The 27,780-nt window shown below is 46.1% G+C and overlaps 1 protein-coding gene across 5 annotated transcripts in view; it reads left to right on the top strand.

Moving 5' to 3' along the window:
* Positions 1-27,780, top strand: part of LARGE1 (LARGE xylosyl- and glucuronyltransferase 1) — a 486,966-nt gene that overhangs the window by 126,241 nt on the left and 332,945 nt on the right. For 4 of the 5 annotated variants that reach the window (XM_019728420.2, XM_019728419.2, XM_019728417.2 and 1 more), the window contains exon 2: positions 6,207-6,394. The exons of the other annotated variant lie outside the window; for it this stretch is intronic. In XM_019728420.2, the coding sequence (XP_019583979.1) occupies positions 6,289-6,394 (106 nt within the window). In that variant the 5' untranslated portion in view covers positions 6,207-6,288. The remainder of the gene's footprint in view (positions 1-6,206; positions 6,395-27,780) is intronic. 5 annotated transcript variants of the gene reach the window in all.

The raw sequence follows: 27,780 nt of genomic DNA, 5'->3' as shown, positions 1-27,780 counted from the left end.
TATAATTTATTTCATGGGACATTCTTTTTTTAAAGAACAAAAATGGTTCTTTTACAAAGAGGAGTAATATATTGAAAACTGCACCATTTATAATAATAAATAAAGCACAGTTTACTTTTTTCCCTTGGTAGATGTTAGCATGTTATTTCCTTTTTAATACTTCTCTCTTTACAAATATGCACGCTTTGAGGCAGGAGCAGGGCACACCCGTATGCTAGTTTCTTCTCCCCCTTTGTTATGAATTGAATGTACCCCCCCTAATGTCCGTATGTTGAATCCTAACCCCCCAGGAGATGGTATTTGGAGACAGGCCTTTGGGAGGTGACTAGGTCATGAGGGTGGAGCCATCATGAATGGGATTAGTGCCCTTATGTAAAAGGGGCCCCAGAGAGCTCCCTCACCTTTTCTGCCATGTGAGAACACAGCAAAAAGATGGCTAGCTCTGAACCAGAAAAAACAAGGTCCTCATCAGACATGGAATCTGCCGACACTGTGATCTGAGCTTCCCAGCCTCCAGGACTGTGAGAAATACATGTTCCTTGTTTAAGCCCCACAGTCTGTGGAATTTTTGTTATCGCAGCCCGAATGGACTAAGATACCCTTCTGCCTGCTTTGTGGGTATCACAGCTAGGAAGCCGTAGTGCCGATGCCATCCTTAGGATTTGATTGGTCAAGCAGCCACAATTCAAGTAATTCCTTTTAATGTTGTTAATATTGCTACAGCCTCTCACGTTCCTGTGTAATCCTCGTTTGGACCTCATAGGAGCTCCCTCAATCCTCGCAGCAACCTTCGTGCTTGGGCTTTTCCAGAAAAAGATGGGAGCCTCCAGGGTGTTGAATGACTGGCTAAGACCCCACAGCCGACGTGCAGAGCCCAGGCCCTGACTCCCCTATCTTCTCTACATACTGTGAGGCCCACGGGCCTTAGAGTTTGTTTTTAACATAACAGAAACAAGATGGGCAACACTCTCAGGCTGCCGGGCGCATATCCTCATGGCGGGTTATGTGAAATAGGTAGTTGAAGACTGGACTGGAGATAGTGAGACCTCTGCCTCTTGATCCGGGACATCACAGTGGTTCTGAGGGCAAAAGGGCGTGTTTCCATAAAGCAAGAGAATTTGACTTCCTGTCGGGATCAAGACAAACTTAAGTTGGCGGGAATGGTCCTTTGAGCCCTTAAAACACAGTGAACTCCAGGTTTTCGATGTTTGTTCCAAAGCACGTTGCATGTGGCTTTTACTCTTGTAGTTCACATGATCAATTTTGAAACAGTGCCTTCGAGGCCAAATGCCGTTCTCCAAATGAAAAGAAAGAATCAGGAACGTCCGTTTGACCTTCGAAAGGATCGCGTGAAGGAGCGAGATGCTTTGGGGCCTGATGTGCAGAGAAGAGAGGGAGGGAGGAAGTAGCTTCAGGAGGGTCGCTCCAGGCCCAGCAGGAGAGGCCAATACCTCCTGTGTGTTCCTCCTCACGGAGCAGAGGAAGGAGAGAAGGTACCAAAGTGAACTGTGCAAGTGACCCCCAGGGTAACAAAGGGTGTCTGAGGAACCCGGGATTGCTGCAGGGACCTACTTGAGGTGTTGTGAGGGTTTGTTTCTCCTGTTACAGGTGTCGTACAGTCAGACAGCTGGTTGGCAGGCTTTAGTTTCAAAAAGTCTTACTGAAACATTACTAGAGTGACAGCAAGACCCCTGATGGCCATGGCTCTCAGCACCTTCATTCATTCATTTGTTCATTCAGTCATTGAACGCCTCCTGTGTGCCTGGGTGTGCACTGAACATAAAGCAGTCATAGTTTCTGCCCAAGGGGAGGATTGAAATCTGGTGCGTGAGGGAGCCGTGAACCAAGTAATCAAATGACTGTATAATTCCAAAACATGATGAGTACCTGAAGGAAACGGCCAGAGTATGGTGGTGGATAAAGTGAAGCGGATCGGGGTGGGGGGAATACTCATGCACAGGCCCTTCTGAGAAGCCCTCAGTCAAGCACAGAGCAGAGGGATCTGCATTCCAGGCAGAGGGAACACACTTGCAAAGGACCTGAGGCGTGTTCCAGGAGTGAAAGGGCCAGGGTGGCCGGAATCGAGCAGAATGAAAGCAAGAGTGATCAGAGATGAGACCCTAGAAGTAGTTGGAAGTCAAGCCATGTAGATCCTCGTAAGGCACGGCAAAGCATTTAGGGTTTAAGAGCCGAGGGGAGACATTAATACTTTCGAGTGTGATCTGAGTTAGGAGGCTTCTGCAGTAGGTACAAGCATGAGATAGTGGTGGCTTGGGTTCACATAGTGGCAGTAAAGCTGGATGTATTATTGGAGAGAGTACATGTTTTAGAGGTAAAGATGGCAGGATTTGAGGATGCGTGGACTTGACATGATAAGGGGGTGACTGGAGTGCATGTTACTGTTGGAGAGTTCTGTACAGTCACGTGCTACATCACGTCACCACAAATAATGACGGCAGCAAAGCTAACGTCTGTTGATGGTCCTGCTGTAGGGTCTGTGTTATAAGCTCAGTGAAGGCCAGTTCTTTGCCCTCTTAGGAACTGGGACAGCTCCTTGCAAGAAAGGTTCGCTAGAGACTAGGGCAACAGCATGTGACTGACATTGGATTCAGCCAATCTTCTAGTTACAGCCTGTGGCCCAAATCTCTTATATGCCCATGGGATCAGCTTGGGATCCTGAGTGACTGACTCAGAAGGGTTTTGGCCATTCGGTTCCTTAGACTTCTTTTTTGGAGGTTTCTTAGATTTTTATTCCCTCTTTATGTGCAATGTTTCTAGACCATCCACTTCTGACTGGAATGTTTCAAATGGGAACCAGCCACCCCTGGAGGGTATATTCCCAGTTAGGATCCTGCAGCTGTTAACTCAGCACAACTAGCACGTAAATTAAAACTAACACCTGTATAAGACTGTCTGAACAGATAGTTTGAGTGACAAGCAATATAATAAGAAGATGTGACAAGCTTTTAAATATTTTAAATTACAAAAGCCATGCATACTCCTTGTATAAGAGTTAGGAAACAAAATATATTCATGTGATTGAAATGACCCATATTCTATACCCAGAGATAACCTTCAGTGCTTTTTTTCCTATCTGTAATTACGGAGAGATTTGTATATGTACCTACAGTTTACTGTACTGGACTGAAGGATACTTCAGTTACATTCTATGTTCAGCTTTGAATCCTGCTTTTGTGGCTTCACAGATCATGATAATTTTTCTGGCTCATACAATGGTCTTTATAAATGTGATGGTCATGGGTTAAGACAAATGGGAGAAGACAGATGGAGTAGAGAGATGTTCAGGAGGAGAAACTGGATGTTGGATTTGAGGGAGAGGGCATAAGAGATGGCTCTTAGACCCTCCGGGTTCATAGGTAGGACAGCCTCCCTTTCCCCAGGCAAGGGCAGGTTAGAGTGTGATTTTCTTAGGTCATTTGCACATGTTTGGGATGTAAATTTTCAGGTCACCTTCAATTTCTTCCTTCCTTTCTTCTTGTGTTGATTCCTGTATTGATTTATTGACTTCCTGGAATAATTTCCGATCAAAATTGAGATTCTTCTTTAAAGTTTTTTTTAAGTGCACTGAGGTATCATTTAAAAGTCAAATCCATGAAGGGTTATTATTTTTACCTGCTCAGTTTAATTTCAGGTCCCAATGTTATCATAAAATGCAAACCACACTAGACTCTGTTTTAAAACTTTGGGCAAATTGTGCCAGTTAAAATGAACTTATGCAGATGAAGAGAGGAAAAGGAGGGAGGAAAATCAGTGTTTTAAACAGTTTTTTAAAATGTTATTTAAATGTAGATGCCACTTGAGTTCAGCTCCATATATATATATATTCTTGCTTTCCTGTAAAGTCTAAATTCATCTATAATTTTCCAATTATATTTCTGTCTTTTGTACTTTTTTTTTCTTTTGGAATGCAAGCAAGTAGGGGTAATATATTTGACCCTGGGAATGAAAATAGTCATAAACTTCCATATGAAGGATTGAAGTTAGATCAAAAGGCAAAGGCTCCTTGGATAGTTATTAGAATCAATTACTTAGGGAAAGCAGAGCCTAAGGTGCCTCTGCCATAGGTGTGTGTAGCCCATGGCCCATTAATTAATCTTTCTAGGCCTTAGTTTTCTCATCCATAAAATGGGGATGAAAAATAGGTTATTTTGAGAATTAAACAAGCAAAACACATAGAAAGGTGCTTCATACATAGTGTTACTTACTGCTTGTTGTCTTGACTATTATTATAAATCAACTGTAAAAAAAAAAAAAGTGACTTGAATCTACATCCCGAAGGAGAATTGAGTAGGTCGCTCCTTCAGGTTTAAATCCCCCATTTGGAAGTCAGTCAATACCTGTTTGTTGAGATCTGTTTTCTGCTCAACGGTGGGGTTGGAGAGTGGCGGTGGGGAGAGAGAAAAACATAAGCAGAAAAAGGAAAAGGGGGCTCACCCTGCCATGTGCCTAATCAGTCATTGCTAGTCCCTTAGCCAAAGATTCTCTCCTTTAAGCCTCTAAACCATCCTCCCAGAGGGTGTGGCTTCACTGCGTAAATGAACAAAATGAAACTTACCCAGAGATGGGGACTTGCCAAGGTCACAGCTAGTCAAGTGTGGCATGTGGATTTGAATCTAGATCTGTCTGGCTGCACAGCCTTCTTCCCCCAACCTTCTCTCTTTCTAAGCGTCTCCATGATTCTCATTCTTAGTGACTAGCAGAGTCTGTTTGTAGGGTTTCTTTCCTGTCCTTCAGAATGAAAAACTTCCCTAGAGGGGGACTTTTCTCAAATCAGCAGTCTTCGTTTAAAGGGATTTTGCTTTTCTTTTTTTTTTCTTTTCTTTTTTTTTTTTTTTTTGGCTTTACTTTCTTGTGCACACCCTCCAGCCCTGTGGTCTGGCATCTGTTTCAAAAGAGGGCCATTTAGAAAAGTGTCAAGAGTGGTTGCAGAAGAAAGCCTGGCATTGACAGTTGAGATTGTCTCCATTAGGTGTTTATTGCTGGCAACTGACTGAACACAAACTCCTGAAGCTTGAAAAGGTTGCCTTTGGTTAGAATCTGATTCCATTTATTTGTTCAGAAGACCGTTATCAGGCACCTGCAGATGACAGGCAGTGTGCTAAGTCTGAGGGAACGTCACGTGAATCCCTCCAAACGCCTGTCTTCTGGAAACACCAAGGCTGATGGGGAAGGGAGACAGTTCAACCAGACCATTGTCATCCGTGGTTTAAGGGTGACAGCAAAGGGCAGGACCCATTGTGGGAATATCCAACGGGACACGCAAACTAGCTGTTTCATATACACCCACTCCTGGTTGACCATCTCCCTCTTCTCTTAGCACGTCTCAGCCAGTCTTCTGCGTGGTGTAAAGATTGCCCTCTGCAGGCGACTTATAGGTCATCTTTATGCTCCTCCCCATTCTTTGCCCATTTTAGGTGTTTCCATGCTTTTCTGGAATCTTCCATTTTAAATGTGAAAGCGATTAAGGCAGTCCCTGTTGAGTGTTTTTAGGTGTTCAGCTGTGATTGAGATGTAGTCTCCTGCAGATGATGTGGTGGCCTATCCAGCCTCCTTTCCTTTGAGTGTGTTGCCAGTTAGCCCGCATGCCTGGAACACGGGGACTGTTCTGCCATCTCGACAGCCCGTGGATCCATCAGCAGCTTCATTGTCTTTCCACAGAGGTTCCTCCAAGTCTCAGCCCTCACATTCTCAGAGTTCCTGGGAATGTTTCATGTTGGCGTCTCTTGTTAGACTGTGCTCTCTGAAGCCAACTCTTGTTCTAGGCTTTCAAAGCACATCACCTGCTTCGTGCTTGATACATAGAGTGTGCTAACTAAATGCTCCTGTAATAAGTATGTTAGTTCAAGCTTTAAAACTAAACAAAACTGTAAAATGTGTGCGTGCATATTTGTGTGTGTGTGTGTCTGTGTGTGTGTGTACATTTGAGAGAGAGAGAGAGAGAGAGAGAGAGAGAGAGAGAGAGAGACACCTTATAGTTTTTACCATCCTTTATTTATTCTTTAAAGAACTATCTCAGTTCTGATGGACTGCAAAATTGCAGCATCCTCTCTGGGGATAAAAAAGGTTAGCAGAAAAATCATTGATGAGCCAAACTTCATTCAGGATCTACAGGATATTTCTCGTCTGCAATTTGCATCCATTTACAACGCCAAAACTCAGCCTTCCCCTCTGCTCTTCCTTTACAGAAAGTATTATGAGGGTAGCCGAGGACTCCATGCTCCGGGCAGAGAAACGGCGCTGGGATTAGAGATTGCCACTTCTGAGAGGATGCTGGGAATCTGTAGAGGGAGACGGAAATTCCTGGCTGTCTCGTTGACTCTTCTCTGCATCCCAGCCGTCACCTGGCTTTACTTATTTGCCGGGAGCTATGAAGGTAAGGAGGACACTTTCCCAATGGGAGAGGGAAGGAGGGAAGGAAGAACACCAGCTTCCCAATGTCCCAGGGAGAACTCCAAGGCATCTAACCCCAGCTTGTCGCTGTGTAAAGCAATGGCATAGTGGTGCCCAGTCACAGGAAAAGACATGCTTACGCTTACACAGGAGCTGGAGGGAGTCAGTAATGTAAGAAGAAAAAAGATAAACGTGAAAGCAAAATCAGGTGCCCGTGGACGCTGCGGCATGGTGGAGGTTACACAAATGTTAAATACCAGCTTTGCAAACCAAGCACTGTGTTGATAATGGGGAAAAGGTTGGGCTCCTGAGGGATTACTTAGCTCTTCTTCATGGAGCCCGACGTTTCATTCATTCTTCCATCTATTCATTCATTTATTCACACACATTCAACATTTTGTTGTTATTTTTGTGGTGGCTGTTACTTAACATCGATGGTAAACCAGGTGCCCATACGCCCGCAAATTGGGCATACGGAGGTGCTGGGTCTCGACCTTCACAGTACAGCGGAGGAGACAGACAGGTGAACGCATGATTGCTGCACATGGTGGCGTGTGGTGTGACGAGGCAAGCCCAGTGCTGTGGGGGATGGGCTGGCTCTGACAGATGCTCGAGCGGTTGTCCTGATGGGCCAAGCACAGGAAGGCAACAGAGGAGGTGCCCTCTGCAAACAAATCAAAACAAACACTAATCCATGCTGCTCTCCAGAAATCAGTAGACAAGACAAGACTCACATTTTTCCAGCCAGCAGCTGTAAATACAGTTGTAATGTGTTGCGTGTCAAAGGTGGTTTTCTGAGCTTTGGGGCCGGAAGGAATGGCAGTGTTGACAAGCACACTTTTTTATTTTTATTTTTTATTTACCCCCACACTTGAGTTAAGAAAAATGAACTCAAATGAAAAGCCATCTCAAAGAAGTCACTACTGTGTTTTTAAACATTTTCTTTATGCATAATTTTATTGACAGCTCAAGGCTACCTTTTAATTAGGAGTTCCACTTCACTTTCTGAGATTGGCCTCGAGTGAGCTGGATTGAATATAAACGAGATGGAACTATGTGCCTGCATGGCAGGGAAAGGCCAAGTGCCACACCCCTGTTACTCTCCTGCCCGGTGCATCCCTGGAGTAGTGGAGCTTTCATCTGCACAGCTAGACAGAGTACATTATGCCACGGTGCTGTGGATGGTTTGTGTTTGGCAAAGGGATGGTGGGAGAAAGGTGAGTTGGTGTTGATCCTAGAAGAGATATAGAGAAGCCTTCTCCTATGGGTGATGGAAGAGCCCTTATGAAAGAAAGCCAAGGGCACCCCATGCTAATCCAGGTCTAACACATTAAAACATTGACTTTGATAGTATAACGCGGCTGGTAGTAGTAGTAGTAATAATAATAATAATAATAATAATAATAATAATAATAATTGGTAGTAATAATAATAATAATAATAATAATAATTGGTAGTAATAATAATACCAACAACAGTAATGACGTTGATGACAATATAAACTACTAGTATTTTGAGCATTTCTACCTGCCAGGCATTGTCATAAGGACTTTATACACGTTAACTGTTTCTCCACAATATGTAGTAGGTGCAGCGAGGAGGGGAAGCAGATAAGCTTCAGTGATCTGCCCACAGCCCCAAAGCCAGTCAAGATGGGGCCTGAATTACTGGACTCGAGGGCTGGGGTTTTAAGCACAGTACCATGTTGTAGGTTGAGACTTCAGGGAGGTAGCAGACTTGGGCAAGGAGGTTGAAAAGGTGTCTCGTGACCTTTCTGGGTGCCGGTGATGGAGGTTGTAGAATTTTGACTTGTGCTTATTGATGGAAACCCATCCCCAAGTGATTTGGGCAAGAAGGGGATTTGAGGGCTAATGAAACTAGTAAGTTCACAGGTGGGACAGGCTTCAGGTAGGCTTGGATCCAGGGGCACAGATGATGTTTTTATAATTCAGTTTCTCCCCATCCCTTTGCTCTACTTTTCTCTGCTGTGGTCTCTTTCAGGGTAGCTTTTTCTATACACGAGGAGCCTTAGCTTTTAACCTATCCTCACCAGTGCCTGTTGAAAGAGTTTATCCTCTCCTAGGTCCCCAGGATGGCCTCTGATTGGATTCCCTCTGGTCACTCCTGGTCCGGAGACCAGTCCCTGTGATTGGGGGAGGCTGGTGAGGGCCGGCCTGAGCCTTGTGCCTGTTTTTGGTCATAGGGTAGAGAGGAGTTCCCTGAAACACATGGAGTAAGTTTGGGGGTGGTGTGGCCCCCCCAAAGTTAAATGATATGGTTTCCCAGAGGCGAGACTAGAAGTTGATATGGGCTGTGGAGAATTCATAACTGGCTGTGCTTAGTGATGGGTTGATGTCAATTTGAAGGCTGCTTTCCAGCATCATGCTCTCTGGCCCAGACCTGGCTGATGGAGAGACTGTGATCTTTGCCTGAATGATTTCATGAGACTGGCAGATAGATTCTAGGAAACGGAGGATTGAGAAAATACTCTCTAGCAGCATGCACAGACTCTGGGTAGGTACTTATCTATCAATGTGATGCTTAACACTAAATCCTAGCCTTGGGACCCACTCACACTGCATTCAATAGGGGCAGGGGGATGTGGGTGTATTAACAGAAGTATTCGAGCCAGAATGATAAAGGTGACAGATTTCTTTTACTGGGTATCATTTAGTCCACAGGTGGCCCACTGCGTGTTTTTCCTAGACGCCACACTTTCAGAACAATCTGGACAAGTCAGCACCCTTAGAAGCATCTAGACAAATGCCAAGGCCAATTCAAACCTTGTTCCATTAGAAATCGTGGAAAGAATCGGGGCTGTTTACATTGGAGGAGCAGAGGCTGCAGGCGTACCTGATCAGCTTCAGTGAACAGTCAAAGGGCGGTCACCTGACAGAGAGGTTAGGCTTACTCTGATGGCTCTTGAAGCTATGGGGGGACGTGCCAGGGAGCCAGAGGTCAAGCTTCTCATAATGAGGATCAGTCTGTCCAGGGCTGGAAGCAGCTGCTCTGGGAGGTAGTGAAATACTAGACACGAGAGATATGCAAACAGAAGTGCAGTGTGAGGGGAGGGAGGGGAGCATTGGGGCAGTTGCACAGGAAGACCTACTCACCTCCTGACCCAGAGATTCTGGGACTCTAGAAAAGGCGGAGTATTTATCAGGAGACAAAGGCCACCGTGGAGCATGGAGTTCCTGCCAGTTGCTGCAGATGTCAGGGCACTTCCAGAAAGGCCTGTGGAGACATTCTTCTCTGTAGTTAAACACAACTTTGCAATCCATTTATTGACACCCTTGAGTTTTCTGTGTCAACGCCGGTGGAGCCATAAATAAGGTACAGAGTTGCTGTCTGCTTTCTTGGAAATGCTATTCATACTTTATGTGGGTCTATTTATTTTTCAACCCTGTTTAATTTCAGTGGATCTCCTGAGAGCAGAGCCTAGAATTCTCACTGAGATACGGACGCTCTCAGCATAAGTCTTTGGACTTAGATTACCTGCCGCTGCACGTATGTTAAGGGAGGACCGGTGGGGTCAGGCGTCTCAGGCCCTAAAATTAGCCAGAGTAGCTGGGTGATGTGGGGTGCAACCACCCCTCTTTCTAGAAGTTCACCTCCTACGTGAAATGACGTAAAAATGAAGGGGGCACTGACGTTCTGCAAGGTTATGATTCAAAGCATCTGATGCGAGTGAGTTGGAGATGGCCAGAATCTTCTCCAATTAATGGGAAATATGATAGGATGAGAGAATGGACTTCCTGTGATTTGTTCCTGGCTGTGGATCCAGGATCAAGGCATAAAAGTGATGGGAAAGTGGGCCTGTTCTCAAGGTGAGAAAGAACGCTTGTTCTAACATTAGATTTACCAGGTATTGGAGTCCACCATCTGGGAAAGTGATGAGATGCCCCCATTCCCAGAACTGTTTGTCGAAGACCACGTTTTATCACTTATGATTTCATTGTTCTGCATGTTGTTGTTTTTTTAAATCTATGCGAATCTTGGTAGTTAAGTAAGCACCTGAATTTGAAGACATTTTTTGCATTCTTTTCAGACGAGAGGAGTTTTATCAACCTTTGGGATTTTTGAATCTATGTCACTGTTTAACTTTGAAATTCAAATGATTTTTAAGCATGAAACTTTTCATTTGGGATAGATGTTGAACATTTCTGTTTAACCACATTTCCTTTTTTCCTTCCTGATACATTTCACCATTTGGACACATATTCCCCTTGCAAGGGTCTGATCACAGCATAGACGTCAAGATCTGAAATTAGCTCATAGAACCCTAACTCTGAAAGATTGTTTCCATCAATTTGAAACATGACCAGTATAGGCATACTTCAGAGATATTGCAGATTTGAGTTCAGACCCCTGTACCCCAGTATACCAGTAAAGTGTCACAATACTCATGTTGCTGGTGGAGGGTCTTGCCTTCAATGTGCAAAAAAAAAAGCACTATCTGGGAAGCACAATAGAACAAGTTATGCCTACATTCGTACCAGAACTCTAGCAATGGCACAGCTCCAATGAATATTAAAACAATATTATTTCTAGATATGGAGACCAAGCCACATTCAATAAATGTTCCCATCTACATTAGTCAACAAACATGCACCTTCATAAATTCTGTGTGCCTGGAAAAGAAAGAAGACTTTTGGTATTGTACTGTAGATGATATGAAAACACAGAAAGGCTGTGTTCTGTTTAGCAATAGGTTCTGTTTATAGCTTGTCAAACAGAATTTGGCTGCCTCGGGCCTGCAGTTGTATTGGGCGTGGCCTGCCCACTGCTTTTACCATTTTTGAAATTATTATTATTAGTTAAAAATTGGGAGATTGTGCATAAAAATCAGGATTTCTGGCTTTCCTTAGGAAAATGGAACGTTTTAGCAAACCAGACCCTCACATCGTCATAGCAGTCATTAGCTGGAGCTGAGTAGTAGCTGTCCCTTTTCAGAGTGCATGGCCACTTGCTCTAGTTTGTCACAGTCCCATCCTTCATTGTTGGTCCCTGTGTCATTCCATGCACTGTTGTTTTACGCAGAGCTGAACTGAGAAAAAGGAACTTCTGGCATTTGCTTAGTTGCTTGTTGATCTTGTCTGGCTCAGTTAGACTTTGATTGGCTTACTCTCTGCCATGTGTTAGGCTGGGGATTTTACCAAAAAGAGCTCATTTATTCCTCCAAACAACGTCACACTTGTCCCATTTCATAGATGAGGAAACTGAGGCTCAGGGACGTTGGGCTCTTTCTCCAAAGTCACCCAGCCAGTAAGTAAGGGAGTCAGCATTCATATCAAGGCCTCGCCTGAAGAGACCCTGCATACCGACGACGTCTCCCTACAACTTGCATATGCATGGTATGATCAAAAAATACGGTGAATGTCTAAATTAAATAAAATGTATTACAGTAAAAGACACATTACCATTAATACCCCTCAAAAAAAATTTCCTTGCTTCAAACATACTTATCCCATCGATCTTACCACTTGCTTCAAACATACTTATCCCATCGATCTTACCACTTTCTGAAGCAGTTCTTGAAGTCCTCTTTCATGAGTGTCTTTAGTTACACTGTCATGGCTGCCTCGATGTCCTGAATCATTTTGACTTTGGGGAAGAGCCAGAAGTCACATGGTGCCAGATCCAGTAAGTAAGGTGGATGAGGACACATTGAAATTGCCGTATGCCAGAAGCGATGTATGACACAGAGCGTTCTCATGATGGAGGATGATTTACGGCACACTTTAAAACACACCTACTCTCAACCGTAGCTCACACCCAACTGACTGCACCGAACACGTTGAAACTTGTCACACACTGTTTCTAAGGTTCGACACGCTGCTTCTCATGTTGAAGATCCCTGCCTTTCTGCTGGATGGCAATTGGCAGCAGCATTCATCGTATTTTTTCATCACACCTCATATTGAAACAACTGGTAGATGACATTTCAAAGTCAACTTGCTCAGATTTTAGATAAGGACAAGACAAATCCCCAGACGAGGGAAAAGGGGCCATCTTGGACGAGAATGCAAATCATGTTCTGTGGCTAGCAGGATTATTATAAGCCAACATAAGCAGAAAATTTGATTAGCCTTTTAATGCAATTTGCGTTTTGTTTGTGCCAGAGACTCATGCAATTAAGAGCAGGAATGGACGTTAGGCACCATCTAGGCAGGCTTAAGCTTCAGCAGATAAAACCTTTGAAAACTACACAAGGACTTGATCTAGGACAGGGGCTGATGGTGGGGTGAACGTGTCCCTGAATGGCGGGTGACAATATTTAAGTCACAGTGACAATAGACAAGTTACTTAACATCCCTGCAGGTCAGTTTCTTATCCATGAAAAGGGGACTATCATATGTAGCTCATACACTTGTTATAAAGTACTTGTCGTAGAATGGTAGTCATTCAATAAATGTTAGTCTACTTCCCATATTTTCCTAGGGTGTTTTAAGGTCATCCTGGGAGGGATGCAAAACATCACTCACCTGGTTTAAAGAAGGCCCCGTGTGGAAACTGAGGCCTAGAGAACTGGCAGGACTAATCTCACAGCCTCAGCCAGGGGTGTAGTTGGAACCCAACCCAGAATGTCTGTACCAACGCCTGGTTCACTGCTTGTTGTTGACTTCATAAAGATGCATGTCACATTTGTTCATTTCTGTCCGTCCTATTTCCAGACATTTGCAACACACCCTTTAGGTGTTAGAAAGTTGGGGGCAGGGGTGGGGAGGAGGAGACTGAAATACACTGTAGCTATGGTCATAAGTGTACCTGCAGCTAATTGTGGACCCAGTGGCTATGTTTGGAGAAAATTAAATCATTTCACTTAAATGACCTGTTGTAAGAGCTTAAGAGTAACGAAAAGGAAAGGACCATCCTCTGACCCAAAGTTGAATCACTTCTCTAACAGATTTGTCTGATGGGACAATGGCTGAGTTAGCACATCTGATTCTTATTCCCCAACCTCCCCTTACATGCTGTGTGTCCTTAGCTGAGAAACTTAACCTCTCTGAGCCCACATTGCTCCAGAATTGGTGGTGCTGTCCCTCATTGGACAGGGTTTTTGTGCAGATGAAAAGGAGTCCATCGTGCCTAGCATAGAGGAGGTTCACAGAGTCATTTTGTGTTCGGCTGCATTTACTATGCTCTCTGAATCAAAAACTCCTTCAAGGAGTCAATGTGAGTGTGTTAGGAAGAACCCTGAGGGTGCAAGTTTCCTTTTTACCATGTTTCCCTGAAAATAAGACCTAGTGGGACCATCAGCTCTAACGCGTCTTTTGGAGCAAAAATTAACGTAAGACCCAGTCTTATTTTATTACAAGACCGGGTCTTTTATAACATTAACATACATAACATAACATACAATATAAATACCGGGTCTTATATTAATTTTTGCTCCAAAAGACGCATGAGAGCTGATGGTCCCGCTAGGTCTTATGTTCGGGGAAACACGGTAGATAGGACCTTTAGATAATGCATATTTGTCATTTTTGCTCCAGCAGAGGGCACTCCATGCCCCGTGTCCTACCAATCCGTGAATTCTCACTACTGAGCACAGCCAGTGTTCAGAACCTTTGTAGTGACAGCCGGAACATGAAGCCTGTCCGTTGCACCAGTTGGTAGTGGTTTCGATACGGTAGCATGGTATTGATCATGAACTTTCTCGTACATATTTAAATAATCCTCCCACAACCCCATGAAGGGAGGGAAGGTGTCCATTTGCATGTCCCCTCTTGTGGAGTTCACTTCCTGGTGGAGGGAGGGAAAGGGGGAAAGAGAGAAAGAGAGAACTAACAAATTCATACTACGGTGGACATAAATGGTACCAAGAGAAATAAAGCAGTGTGAGATGACAGTGCAAGTGGTGGGGGAGAGGCTTGATGAGAAGTGCGGAGGGAAAGTGCTCTCTTAACAGGGTGGTCTAGACAGGCTCCTCTCTGAGACAGGTGGGGTGAGGAGGAAAAGCATTTCGGGCAGAGGGAATGGCAGGAAGGGAGAGTGCCTGGTGCTTTCCTGGAACAGCAAGGAGAAACCCTGGCTGGAGAGAGACGCGGGAGAAGCGGGCGTGGTGGATGCAGTCAGGAAAGGCAGGCAGGGGCTCACTCCACAGGACTGGGATGTGAATGTGGAACCCTGGGTTCTGACTTCTTCGTCCTTGGGAAGCCTTTTCCTTGCAGTCTGGTCTTGCCTCTGCCGCTAACATAAGAAGAACCTGAGCGAGTGTTTCCTTCTCCTGCCAGTAAGGAGGTCACCTAGATCTCTGTTTAAGAATCACCTGGGGCCCTTAGGAAACAAAATTCCCAGGGCCGGGCCCAGATCTGCTAAATGGGATTCTGTGGGGAAGGTGCGGCAGGCGTCTGTATTTTTAACAAGTGCCTCAGGCGATCCTTTCTGTTCTGGCAAATGTGGGGTGTTTGACCCGGATACAGTGAGGGTCGTAATGGGCCCCAGGTCTTGGACTCGTCAGTGATCAGGTTGGTGGGGACAGTGCCGATTGAGGACACTGCTGTGTGTCCTACACAGCAGCCTGGTTTTGGACTTCAGATCCTTGGACATGTGAGTCCTCACAGCACGTCACCGAGGGAGGCATTATCCTCAGCCACCGACCGTGTTGTCTGTGCTCCTGAAAATCGCTTCTTGTGTCACATCGCACCTCATTGACACAACTTCCCTCCTTCTCCGAGTCGCGTAGGCTAAGCAAATGGCGCGCGTTGCTTAGCAACGTGCCGGATGCACTGTGGCGGCCAGTATTCACTGTGATTTCTACACGCTGGCCCTTCTGCTGTCATCATGAAATCAGTAGTCTTTTTCAAAAGAAGTTTTTATTCAACTATAATGGGCTACAGTATTCTATTAGTTTTAGCTGTACAACATAGTGATTCAACATTTATATATCGTATGGTGTGTTCACCACGATAAGTGCAGTACCCATCTGTCACTGCAGTCACTACACTGGTATTGATTATGTCCCCTGTGCTGTATGTTATGTCCCCATGGCGCATGTATTCTATCCTGGGACGCTGGTACCTTTTATTCCCCTTCACCTTTTTCACTCACCTTCCTACCCACCTCCCCTCTGACAATCCTCAGTTCTCTGTATCTGCAAGTCTGCTTCTGGTTTTGCTATTTTAGATTCCACATATAAGGGAGATCATATGGCATTTGTCTTTCTCTGTCTGACTTATTTCTCTGAGCATAATGCCCTCTAGGTCCATCTATGCAGTTGCACGTGGCAAGATTTCATTTCTTTTTTATGGCTGAGTAATGTTCCATTGTATATATGTACCACATCTTCTTTACCCATTCACCTAACAGTGGACACTTAAGTTTCCATGTCTTGCCATTGTAAATAACACTGCATTGAACAAAGGGGTGCGTATATCTTTTCAAATGAGTGTTTTCGTATTCTTCATTAGCTACTCTGTGGAGCATTTAAATCCTTAACTTGTATTAACTCATTTGTTGCTCAGAACTGTTGTATAAGTATGTACTCACATTCCCATTACGCAGACGACGAAATCAAACCACCAGAAAGTTCAATAATTTGCTCCAGGGTCCAGACCTAATAAGTGGTAGAGCTAAGATTTAACCCAGGCAGTCGTGTTCCTATGATCTTTACCTCTGAAATCGACATGATTCTAGAGCTTTCTCTTTTCTATGTAAGGCCCCTTCCTCCTGCTTTACTCTCCGTGGAAACTGGGAAAAGTTGATCATTTTCATGGGTGAATGACCCTTCCCATATGTCTTGGACAATGTACTAGATCAAAACTTTTCCAGGCTGGGGCTGGCCCAGTGGCTCAGGCGGTTAGAGCTCCATGCTCCTAACTCCGAAGGCTGCCAGTTCGATTCCCACATGGGCCAGTGGGCTCTCAACCACAGGGTTGCCAGTTCGATTCTTTGACTCCCGCAAGGGATGGTGGGCAGCGCCCCCTGCAACTAACAATGGCAACTGGACCTGGAGCTGAGCTGTGCCCTCCACAACTAAGACTGAAAGGACAACAACTTGACTTGGAAAAAAGTCCTGGAAGTATACACTGTTCCCCAATAAAGTCCTGTTCCCCTTCCCCAATAAAATCTTTAAAAAAAAAAAAAAAAACTTCTCCAGGCTAAGTGGGCTCAGTTATGTTAACCTTTCTTACTTTTCAAACCAGACATTTTCCTTGCTTGCCTCTTGGGCTCCTGTGCCAGTTGCCTCTGCGCTGTTGTTGATGGTTGGTTGGATCCAGCCTTCGGGCACAGATAAGGGTCACCCTGTTCTGAGAAGTACAGATAAGTGGGCCCTCTGCCTTCCCCTTCCCAGAAGCCGTACCTGTGATTTATGCTTCCCAGAATGCAGTGCCTGGCTCGCTCCAGAGAGATTTGGGGCAGCCGGGCTTCCTGAACTTCCTAAAGCAGTAGTCACAAAGTGAACACAGGCACACCTCCCTGCCCAGATTGGCAGGGTGCGTGCGGGAACCTGTGCTGAGGCGGCAATGGGTGAGACAGGTCTGGAGAGAGAAAAGCATCTCACCCACAGCTTAATTTTATGTTTTGGATAAACACTCCGAGGTGAGTGGCATGAAGGGGCGGATAAGTAAGGATCTCTGAGTGTGAGTATTTACGAAATTTTTATGTTTTGCTCTCACCAGTCTCACTTAATAGAGTCCCGCTCAGATGTCTCTCTGGTGAACAGAGAGGAGTCTGCTTTTCCCTTTGGTCTGCCCCTCTGCCCCACATAATCTCTGCATTGCTTTACAGATGCTCCCACGACAGGTAGTCAGCAGAGACCCTTGAATGGCATGTCGCCTCTGCCTCTTCCCTTGTTCAGTACCCAGGTGAAGGAAGCTGGGCCCTTGCGGGCTTTGAGGCAATTCCTGCCATCCGTTCTCACTGGAGGATGGTGAACATTCACACTGGCCAACGTTTGCTGTATGTACTGTTCTTAGCACTGGCATTTACTTTGCACACCGGGTAGGTCCTCCCATCACCCCCCTTTTATGGATCAAGTGTAGGATGTTGAGACACTTAGCCTGGGTCACAGAGCCAGTCCGTGCAGACTCAGCCTGTCTGGCCCAGAGCCCATCCACTGCCCCTTGCTTGCCTCCCTGCCCTGTTTTCCTCTTTCCTTCCATTATCATCAGTAGCATGTATGTAATTCTTCCTCTGTGCTGAGCACTGGGCCTGTCCCTGGGGAACAGAGGTGGTCATGCTATTTTTCTGGGCGTGGGGATGGCATCGAGATACACAAGTCACAAAGTCACAAATGACATCTTTGGGAAATGTTACTAAGCCAACCACACCAGGTTTATATTTCTGAACAGTCAATGTGGCGTCTGTATAATGATCTGAAGGGACAAGAATTTGGGCCTGGCCCCCAGCTAGATGGCTAATGGAGTCAACCAGGTGAGTTGACCTGAACTAATGGTGGCGGTGGAGATGAAGCAGAAGGGGCCATCTGAGGAGAGGTTTGGGGTAGAAATTCCAGGTCTTGGTGATGCTTAGGTTGTGAAGGTGAGAGAAGGAAAGAATCAAAGGTGACTCCCAGGTATTACCCTGCGTGAAAGTGCCTGGTGGAGAAGCCTGGAGGAAGAGCAGATGTGGGGCAAGTGACCCATGGCTGATTTGGGACATACTGATAGTGGAATAAAGATCTGACAGTGAGTGCCCCCAATCTGCTCACACCTGGGTGTTGGGACCCACGAACCAGGGACACCCAGAGTGAGGTGAGCTAGGATGCTGGGGTCAATAATCTTTGCTAGGAGGAAAACATCGTATGGAACGAAAAATTGGGACGGCTTTTTTCATGTCCAGTGTGAAGCAGACACTATAATTTATTTTTAGCGTAAAGAAAGGTGTGGTTGAAATCAAGCTGGCGTGCCACAGGTGGCTTTATGAGTCATTAGGTGTGTTAGGGCGGAAAGTGCGTGGGTTCTGGTATGAGGAGACCTGGGTTCGGAGTCGGATTGTGCCGCTCACCAGCTGCATAGCCTTGGAGCAGTTCTTTGACCTCGCCGACACTCAATGCCTCATCAGTCTTGAGGGAGCGGATGTAACAGTGAAATGAGCTAGTATGCGGCAGGAGCCCTGCACTCTGTTCAGTAAGTGTGGGCCTCCTTTAAGGGAAATGGAGGGGAAAGAACGACAACACCGTCTGCAATGATAATAATTAATATTTATTGAACACTTACTGTAGGCTATGCACTGTTCTCAGGTTCACGCAGATTAACTCGTTCCATCCTCACAGCCACCTGAAGTTGATCCTGTTATTATCCGCACTTACAGGTGAGGAGATGGGAGGTACAGAGAGGTTAAATTACTTGTCCACGGTCACTCTGCTTGAAAGGAGGGGAGGTGGGAGTCAGGAGCCTGCCATGGGGCCCCAGGGCCCATGCGTTTAATTGCTGTACTGTCTTGTCTTGGCACGTAGAGGGGAACCATCCTTATCCCCATCTCACAGATGAGACCGAGGCACCAGGAGATTAAATGCTCTACAAAACACAGCAGGTCGGTGGCAATGGGCACATTTCTCATTTGTGGAGGCTTAAATGCTGGGACTCCCAGCCCAGGAGGAGGAGCTCATCGTGCTGAACAGAGGCCCCATCTGGAGGGGAGTGTCACGGATCCAGGCTCAGATTCTCCCTTTACGCGAGCCCTCCTTCTGGCCCTGGGTTTTGGAAAGGTTCACTTTTTTGCAAGATTGTCACAGGCCCTCAGCGCTCTATTCTCCCTTCCAGCTGCAATTCCAGGTGTTCTCGCTATGCCTCCTGGGCCTCCCTATGCCATGGCAGCCCCTCTCACGGGCTCTTCCCCTGCCCCGGCCCTGGTGAGGAATTGCAGTTCCGGGTGTGTGGGGCGTGTGCCCGTGCTTCCACCAGAATAACGCTGCTCTGAGGATGCCAAGCCCAGCAGGCTTGGGTGTACATGCTGGCTCAGCATTTTTGCACTTGGCACCAGCACACTGGTGACTTTCAGAAGGTCTCCGTTCCACTGGAGATGTTTGCAGCTAACCCCAGGTGACTAAGATTTGATCGTTCCGTTGCTGGGTTTTGTGTAGCTATTTAGATTCCTATCAGCTTGTAAGTGCCTGGAAAACTCAGACTGGCTTTTGTGCCTCTTTAAATCCCCGACTGTGTGTTGCACACTGTGGGAGTGATTTAGTAGCTGAGATGGTGGTCCTATCTCACAGCCCCTTTTTAAATTTGTCCTTTTTAACCTGCCTAGGGAGGCATGTTAGGACATGATAATATCAACTTTTTTAAAGTATAGGTGAGCTGCAGTATTGTCAAGACTGTAATCTAATTAAGATCCAGGCAACGAGGCCTCAGCACTTGTAATGCTACGGCATTTATTTCAAACGTGTGTACTTCTGTCTTCCTGTGCGCTGGCTATTCTATACACTCACAGTTATGTGTGTTCATCAGACACATTTGGGTGATGATTTGTCTTGTATGAACCCCAAACTAGTCCCCTTCATATTGGAAGGTTTTCATCTACTTAATGAAATGGTTCCAGTTCATTCTGTGACCCATGGGGGCAAACACTGCCCTGCGCAAGGCCTGCCTTTCCGGGGTTCTCCGTTGCCAGTTCTACAGTTCCTAAACCCTGAACCTCAGATGTCAGATGGTGTGGGATCTGGGGAGTTGGGGATCCTGAGCTGCTTAGAGAAGAAAATTCACCCAGAGTGAGGATTAGCAGGGAGTGGAGCAGGAGATACCCCTTGGGCTCCCACACCCCCTTTTAATGACCACCTTTGAGAAAGATCGAATACTTTGAGCAGGTAAGACCTGTGCAGTGAAGACCTGCACCACCCCTGATGTGTTTGCACGTTTCCTCACGGATGCTGAGGCTGCCTCTGAGTGGCCAGCTGACTTTGGAGCCCCAGTTACTACTCTCCTGCTTTCCTGTTAAATGTTGGAGCAAGTTTCTATCAAGTACCCAGCATATGTTTGATACTGGTCTAGAGTCTGGGAAAGACTCAAATAAGGTTAAACCATGGTCTCTGCCCTCAAGAAAAGTTCTCTTGTTGGGTTTAGGTGATAACGATCTTTCTCCATGTGGTCCTTCCCTGAGAATAACGGGTCTGTGGAGGAAACCAAGAGATGAGGTGAGAGAGACACTATTTAATGGGTAAGGGAGGTTAGAGGCTGGTAGGAAGCAAGAATTTAAGCCTAAGAGTAGCAGTCTCTTTTGAGGTGACTCCCAGTTGCAATCCAAAATAATGACTGTGACAGAAGTCTGTATGCCTGTTGTTGGGAGTCCCAAAGGAAGGACACATAACCAGCCCCCTGGGGAGGTCAAGGGAAGCTTCGTGATGGTGCCTCTTGGGCTGTGTGTTGAAGGATGACTGGGAGTAGTCCTGGAGGCCACACCTGAGCTTTCATTGGTTGGGATCATGAGTTGGATGGTCCGCCTATCCACTGAGATCATCCATCTATACCAACTGTGGTCTTTGTAGTGGGCATGTGTAACCAGGTAGGACAGTAGCACCAAGTGCTTCTGAAACCGCATGGTGTCATGTGTCACCTCAGCTCGCAGGTTTCTGTATTAACTTCTGAGTCTGCAGGAATCCTGCCTTCCTACATTCAAGGGTATTTGTGAGGCGTTCCCGTCCCTTCCCCCACCTCCCTCTCCGCCCCCATCTTTAGCCCTCAGTGATTCTGTATTAATAGCAGCGATTAAGCTGCCTCATCTTGTCAGGGAGGAGATATTCATCTTCATCAGGCTCAGGGAGGAGCTGAATTTCTTTTCGGCTCATCCTTCCCCTCCCCTTTTCCCCCCATTGAAGCTCTGTAATCTGCTTCTGCAAATGCATTTCAGGGGGTCACTTCTCTGCCTCCCTCCCTTAGCCTCCCTGCGTCCAAGCATCACACAGTATAATTGAAGACCACTGTCACGAGATGGAGGGAAGGGAAAAAGGCCACCTCGGATGGAAACTCTCAGCTTCCTTGTCCTCACTGCTGCTAAGGAAATGAGAACAGGGCAGTACCACCACTGGAAGCTGTAGGCTTTTCAGTTTATGACATCCTGTTCAGCCTTCGGAGAAGTACGCTAATACCCAAGTGCCTTTTTCATGCTATGCTTCTGTGATTAGCTGGGAGCTGAGGATGCTGGTTGCCAGGGGCCAGAGGCGGGGACGCTGAGGACCACTCAGAGGATTCAGATGGAGAGGAGCTTTTTCCCAAAGCTCAGCATCTCAGGCTGTTGTGCTTTGTGAACCGACTGCCAATAATAGCTTGTTGTGCGAGATCCTATTATGTGCCAGTACAGTCAGTGAGACACATTGCCTCATTTAATCCTCACAAACAAAGTTGCCGGAAGTGTATTGTTGTTCCATTTTTCAGATGAGGAAACTGAGGCCGGGGCAGTTAGGTTGCAAGGCAAGCAGGGAGGGAACCTAGTTCCACCCTAGCTTTCTTGACTCCTCCTCTCATACTCTGTCCACCGAGGGGGACTATATAATTTCTTGTCCAAACTAGAATGCTATGAAGAAGGAAGGAGGATGCTGTAAATAATTAGGCCGGGACAGCAGGCATAAATGGACACTGATCCAGGGAAACCAAGAAGCCTGATGGCAGAGGGTGCTTCCACGCTCCCTTTGGAAGCAGAGATGACAGGATGAGCATGGTCCCTTCTTCCTCACGTCTCTCCCACCTCTCCTCCCAGCAGGAGTCAGCCAAGGCCCGGAGCCCTGCTGCCTTGCCACAAGCCTGGTACCCGAGGGCCTGATTAGCTCGCTTCTGCCATGGAGCATCTCAAATAACCACTGCTCTTTGTGCTCAGCATGCAGCCTTCAGACCCGGACCACCTCCCAGCATCTATTTAACTCCCTCTACGCAGTGGGATTGGCCTTTTGTCAGCCTTGGAGCACACCTGGGTTGGGGAAATGGTTCTTTTTCCGAGAATGAGCTCTATTTGCATTCCACCAGCAATCTTCTCACTCAGAGGGATTCCCGGGACATTAAATTAGCAGAAAATGACATTAGCGCTAAGAACCAAACTCGATTACCTGAAATACAAGTATTTATTGTAAGGAATCAAACAACCTCATCTCCACATCCTTAGTCCTGGATCTTTTTTTTTGCAGATTGTCTCCAAGGCACAGAGTGTAATAATAGTACATTATCAGCACAAGGCAAGTTTGTACGTGGCCCTTCCCCATGCAATTTGCTGGCTCGCCAGGCTGTGGTCCATGAATATGAATTCAGACAGAGGCCGTGCTCTGTCCCTGTGCGGGGCCCCATCTCCCTCCAATCTAGCCACGTCACTCTGCTCACTTTTTGTCCAATGAGACAGATATTTTTATGCCTTTATTTTTGCCCCACTCTCCGCTGTTTCCCTGAGGAAAATTCCACTGTCCAAGCTCAACCGCAGACCCCTTGTACTTGAAGCTGTCCCCAACTCATGGTGTTTTGCTTCAGTTTTCTTTGTGTCTTTGGTGGAGTGCTTTGTGCAGAATTGATGCTTTATATGTTCTGTAAGGTGGGGCACTGATGTCACTACCTCATAACGTTAAGGGGTTAAATAATATACGTAGAGCACAAGGAACAGAACCTGGCATACAGTAATTAATATTAGCAATTACGTTTGTTGTAATTAAATGTTGGGAAGGTGATAAAGCACCAGTACTCAGTGTGTGTCTCCCCCAATGAAGTCACAGCTCCTCTAGGGCCCGGCCATGTCATCTTACTCAGTTTTGTCTCCCCAGGGCCAGATACAACGTGCATGGTAAGCGTTCAATGAGGTCAATTGACTGAATAAGAAAGTGAAAATCCACATGGGGAAGGGAGGTTTAGAGAAAGATATTTTACTCTCCTAATACCTGGGGGCAAGTTTGGGGGTGGGTGCAAAACCTAAGATTAATCAGAAAACATGCTGGGTCGAAGAAGAAGCAGATGACACACGTGGGCACGTCTTTTCAAAACACCCAGGGTCATTTCAGGCTGCTGCACGTCTGTCTGAGTGTTTTCATGGGGCGCCACGGCCCCCGTGAAGATGAGGTCCCTTCTGACTTACACAATGTGGGTGACTTGGGTGAACCTGGGTAGGTTTGGCCTCTACAGTGTTTGGGGGCTGGCAGGGGGAGCCAGTCACCTGTGGACATCGAGGCAGAGAGCCTGAATCTGAGTCCAACCATGCCCGAAACTTATTGTGTGGCCCTGGACAGATTTCTCTAGAATCTGTAAAATCAGATGGCTTAGTGGTGGGAGACTTAAACCAAGTTTATGTGGATTGCCATCTTCTCAAAAGGATAAACATGAAAATCAACTGAAAATGAATTGTAAACCTCAAAGAAACATAAGAGCTAAAGCTGTAAGACTCTTAGAAGGAAACATAGGAGTAAATCTTTGTGACTTCGGATTAGGCAGCGGTTTCTTAGCTGTGACACCAAAAGCACAAGCGAAAAAAATAGATAAATTGGACTTCATCAGAATTTAAATCTTTTGTGTGTAAAAGGATCCCATTAAGAAAGTGAAAAGACAACCTAAAACGGAGGGGGAAATATTTGCAGTCATATATATCTGATAAGGGATTTGTAGATAAAGAACTCGTATAGCTCAATAATGGCAAGACAAATAACCCAATTAAAAGAAATGGACAAAGGACTAAAATAGACATTTCTCCAAAGCAGACAGACAAATAGCCAATAAGCACAGCAAAAGATGCTCAACATCGTTGGTCATGGGGAATGCAAATCAAAGCCACACTGGGTTCACAGCCAGTAGGATGGCAATGACCAAAAAGGTAGAGAGTAACAAGTGTTGGAGAGTATGTGGAAAGCAGTTTGGTAGTTCTTCCAAAAGTTACACCTAGAATGAGCATATGACCCAGCAATACTACCCCAGTCATGTGCCCGAGAGAATTGAAAACAGGTGCTCAAGCAAGAACTTATACACAGTGTTGATGGCTTCTTCATAATAATCGGAAAGTGGAAACTACCCAAATGTGTATGATTGATGCGTGGATATACCAAATGTGATACAGAATATTGTTCAGACGTGAATGAAGTACTGGTACGTGCTGTATAATAGCATGCTTGAGCCATGAAAACATGGAGTGAAAGAATCCAGACACAAAGGCCGTAGGAAGTATAATTCCATTCATACGAAATGTCAAAATTGGCCAGTCCCTAGAGATAGCAAGTAGATGCGTTATTTCCAAGGGTTGGGGGAGGGGAAATGGGGGACGACTGTGAATAGGTACAGGGTTTCTTTTTGGGGTTATGAAATTGTTCTGGAATTAGGTAGTGGTGATGGTTGCACAACTGTGAATACACTCAAGACCCCTGATTTGTATAATTTAAAAGGGTGCATTTTACGGCATGTGGACTATAGCTCAATAAAGGTCGTATTAAAAAACTAAATAACAATAAAATGGAGCTGCTCAAGGTAAATAAAGCAGTACCAGAAGCTTGGCTTCACTCGTCTGCTCTTTCTCTTGACCTCGCCCCACACGGTGTTCCCTGAGATGCCCTCAGAATTCCACGGTACACATTTTGAAGGACCTACGTGGTCCTTCTGACGTGGACATCGCCTGTTTCTAGGAAACCGATAGAGGGCTCACATGGCAGCAAGAGGAAGCATAGAGATGTGTCTTTTTCCATCTGTCCCTGACCCCATGGCTGTAAAGGGGTGTGACCGCCAGCCGTTCAGTCTAAACAGCAGTGGGAGAAGTTACCGTGATGACTTGGCACTTAGATTCCAGATCAATCCTGTGCCAGAGTGGAGGCAAAGGCTGTTAGGAAGGAAAAACATGAACCCTCCCTCAAGGTTGAATGGGGCTTTCCAGACAGTTTTCGAGACAAAGAGAAACCAAAGGACAAAATAAAAGTAGCTTGCAAATGCTCCAAAGAGTCTTTCAAAACACAGTACTCTTGTTATGGTTCCTTCCTTAAAATCCATCCCTGGTTTCTCAGGCCTGTAGTGACCTGACCCCCTTTCCATGTCCTGAACTGCTTCACCACCTGTCGCATGGTCTCCCATACCTGTCACCTGGTCTCCCATACCTGTCTCATGGTCTCCCATACCTGTCACCTGGTCTCCCATACCTGTCACCTGGTCTCCCATACCTGTCACATGGTCTCCCATACCTGTCACCTGGTCTCCCATACCTGTCATATGGTGTCCCATACCTCCATTCCCTTGACCATGGCCAGTGCTCTTTTGTGCTGTCCTGTTGGTGAGATCGTGTTTGTCCTTTGAGATCTAGCTTTTCACCATGTTATGTGTTGAATTGTTCTGTGACCTTATTTAGAAATAGTGTCTTTGCCGGTCATCAAGTTAAGATGAGGCTATTACGGTGGGCCCCAATCCAATATGACTGGTGTTCTTATAAAAAAGGGAAATTCGAACACACAGACACATACAGAAGGAAGGTGATCTGAAGACACAGGGAAAATGCCATCCACAAGCCAAGTAATGCCTGAGGCCACCAGATACTAGGAGAGGGGCCTGGGACAGAGTCTCCCTCATGGCCCTCAGAAGGAACCAACCCTGCCGATGTCGTGATCTTGGACTTCTGGCCTCCAGAGGTGTGAAAGGATAAATTTCTTTTGTTTAAGCCACCTAGTTTATGGCAGCCCTAGGGAACTGCCACACACCGTCTCCATGAATACTGGGATTTTCTCCTTTCTTCGCCAAACCATTCACTGCCTGTGTCCCCGAGCACTTTGTCATTTGATTAGTATACTTAACATACTACATTGTACTTGCTTCTATTTGTCTCTCTAAATAGGGATTATCTCTGCATTCTTAAGGCCTAGTGATGGATGGATGGATGGATGGATGGATGGATGGATGGATGGAAGGAAAAGGAGGGAGGGAGGAAGGAAGGAAGGAAGGAAGGAAGGAAGGAAGGAAGGAAGGAAGGGTCAGTCAATCTCTCTTGATTTCCTAATTCTAAAACAGAAAAGCCCACTTCTTTGTATCAAAGCTCAAAGTTTGAAATGCAAATTAACATTTGAAAGATATATGTGTCATCTCTATTTGAGTCTCTCTCTGGCAAGCCATGTTTAGGCAGGCATTTCGCAGTGTAAATAACTTGGAATGTGTTAAAAAGTTCACGAGTGTTTAAGTTCATTAAATTAATGTTGTCATTTTGAGCTGCTGAGTGTGTTGCAGGTTATAAACTGTTGACTGCCTTTCTGTCATTTTGCAGGAGTGTCGTCTTCAGAGATGTGGGGTACATTAAAAATAGAAGAGTTGTTTTATACCCAAGAGTCCAGACCAGGAATTAATGACTCGGGTCTGCCATTTAGTGCCCTGTGGACCTAATTTACTCATTCATTCAGGTGCTCAACTGAAATTTGAGCGCCAACTTTCTGAGTGGTGTCAGGTCTACTCTGTCAGCCCTTCCCTTCTCTATGTTGAGGTAATTGTCTCCTGGTTAATCACCCACCTGGGCATACAGATGAGGGCTTGAAGGGTGACCATGGCTGACAGCCCTGGATTCATACCTCTGACTCCATAGCATCGTCAGCCTCACTGAGAAAGGCCCGCCATCTTTGTGTTCTAGGCCCTTTGACCTGGGACTCTCACCGCCCCTTCTGCTTTGCTTACCCCCCCTCAGTGCCCTTTCTTTTCCTCCTTCCCATCTACGCATGCAGAATTTTTAGGAGGAAAGGAGAACGTACGTTTCGTCATTGTCACTTCCCTACTTGGTTGATCTCCACTCAGCATCGTCTCGGTGGCATGCTCCGTCACCCAAGTGCCCCTTGCTCCCCGCCCGTCGCCGTGCACACTTCCACTCTGCTGCCCTCTGTCCCTGTCACCTGGCATTCTGCCTGTCTGCCCCCCACCCTGCCATGCGGTCCCTGGTGGCACGTCCCTGGTTCACTCTCCACGAAGCTTCCTTTGCCCCTTCCTGCCTCAGATCCTGCAGTCTTCTTCAGCTGCTGTGTCAGTGTCATTCCATCTGGGAAGCGGGGAACTGGGTTGTTCTGCAGTGGCCCCACCTTTGTCCTTTGGGTACCTCCAGACTCTGTCTTTCTCTTGCTTGTACTGGCCACCACCAAGGGCTAGGCTCTGATGAGTCCCAGCTGCACTGGTATCCAGAGCCAGGCCCCGCTCAGGCGGCTGAAGGTGGTGTTGGGAGCTGTGGGCATGTGCGAGGTGCCCCAAAGACACCATAATGCTGCATTGCGGGGGGTGTGGGGGGGAGAAGCAGAGGGGCTCAGAATGGCTGTATGGATGGCAGGGTGTTGGCAGACAGGATTTTTTCTTTAAAGTCCAGCACAAATACCATCTTCCAGCAGTGCCTTTGTCCTTCTCTGAATTCCACACCTTTTCACCTGCTTTACCAGGATCCTTGGTTAAACCTTGCATACTACCCTTTATCAAAATCTGCTTGGTATCACAGCTATGTCCGTCTGTCTGTGTCTCTGTAAGATTCTTGGAA

The sequence above is a fragment of the Rhinolophus sinicus genome, linkage group LG02, assembly GCF_036562045.2.
Source record: "Rhinolophus sinicus isolate RSC01 linkage group LG02, ASM3656204v1, whole genome shotgun sequence".
Classification (NCBI taxonomy): domain Eukaryota; kingdom Metazoa; phylum Chordata; class Mammalia; order Chiroptera; family Rhinolophidae; genus Rhinolophus; species Rhinolophus sinicus.
Note: the sequence above shows the minus strand (reverse complement) of the source record. Positions and strands in the feature narration are given on the sequence as shown.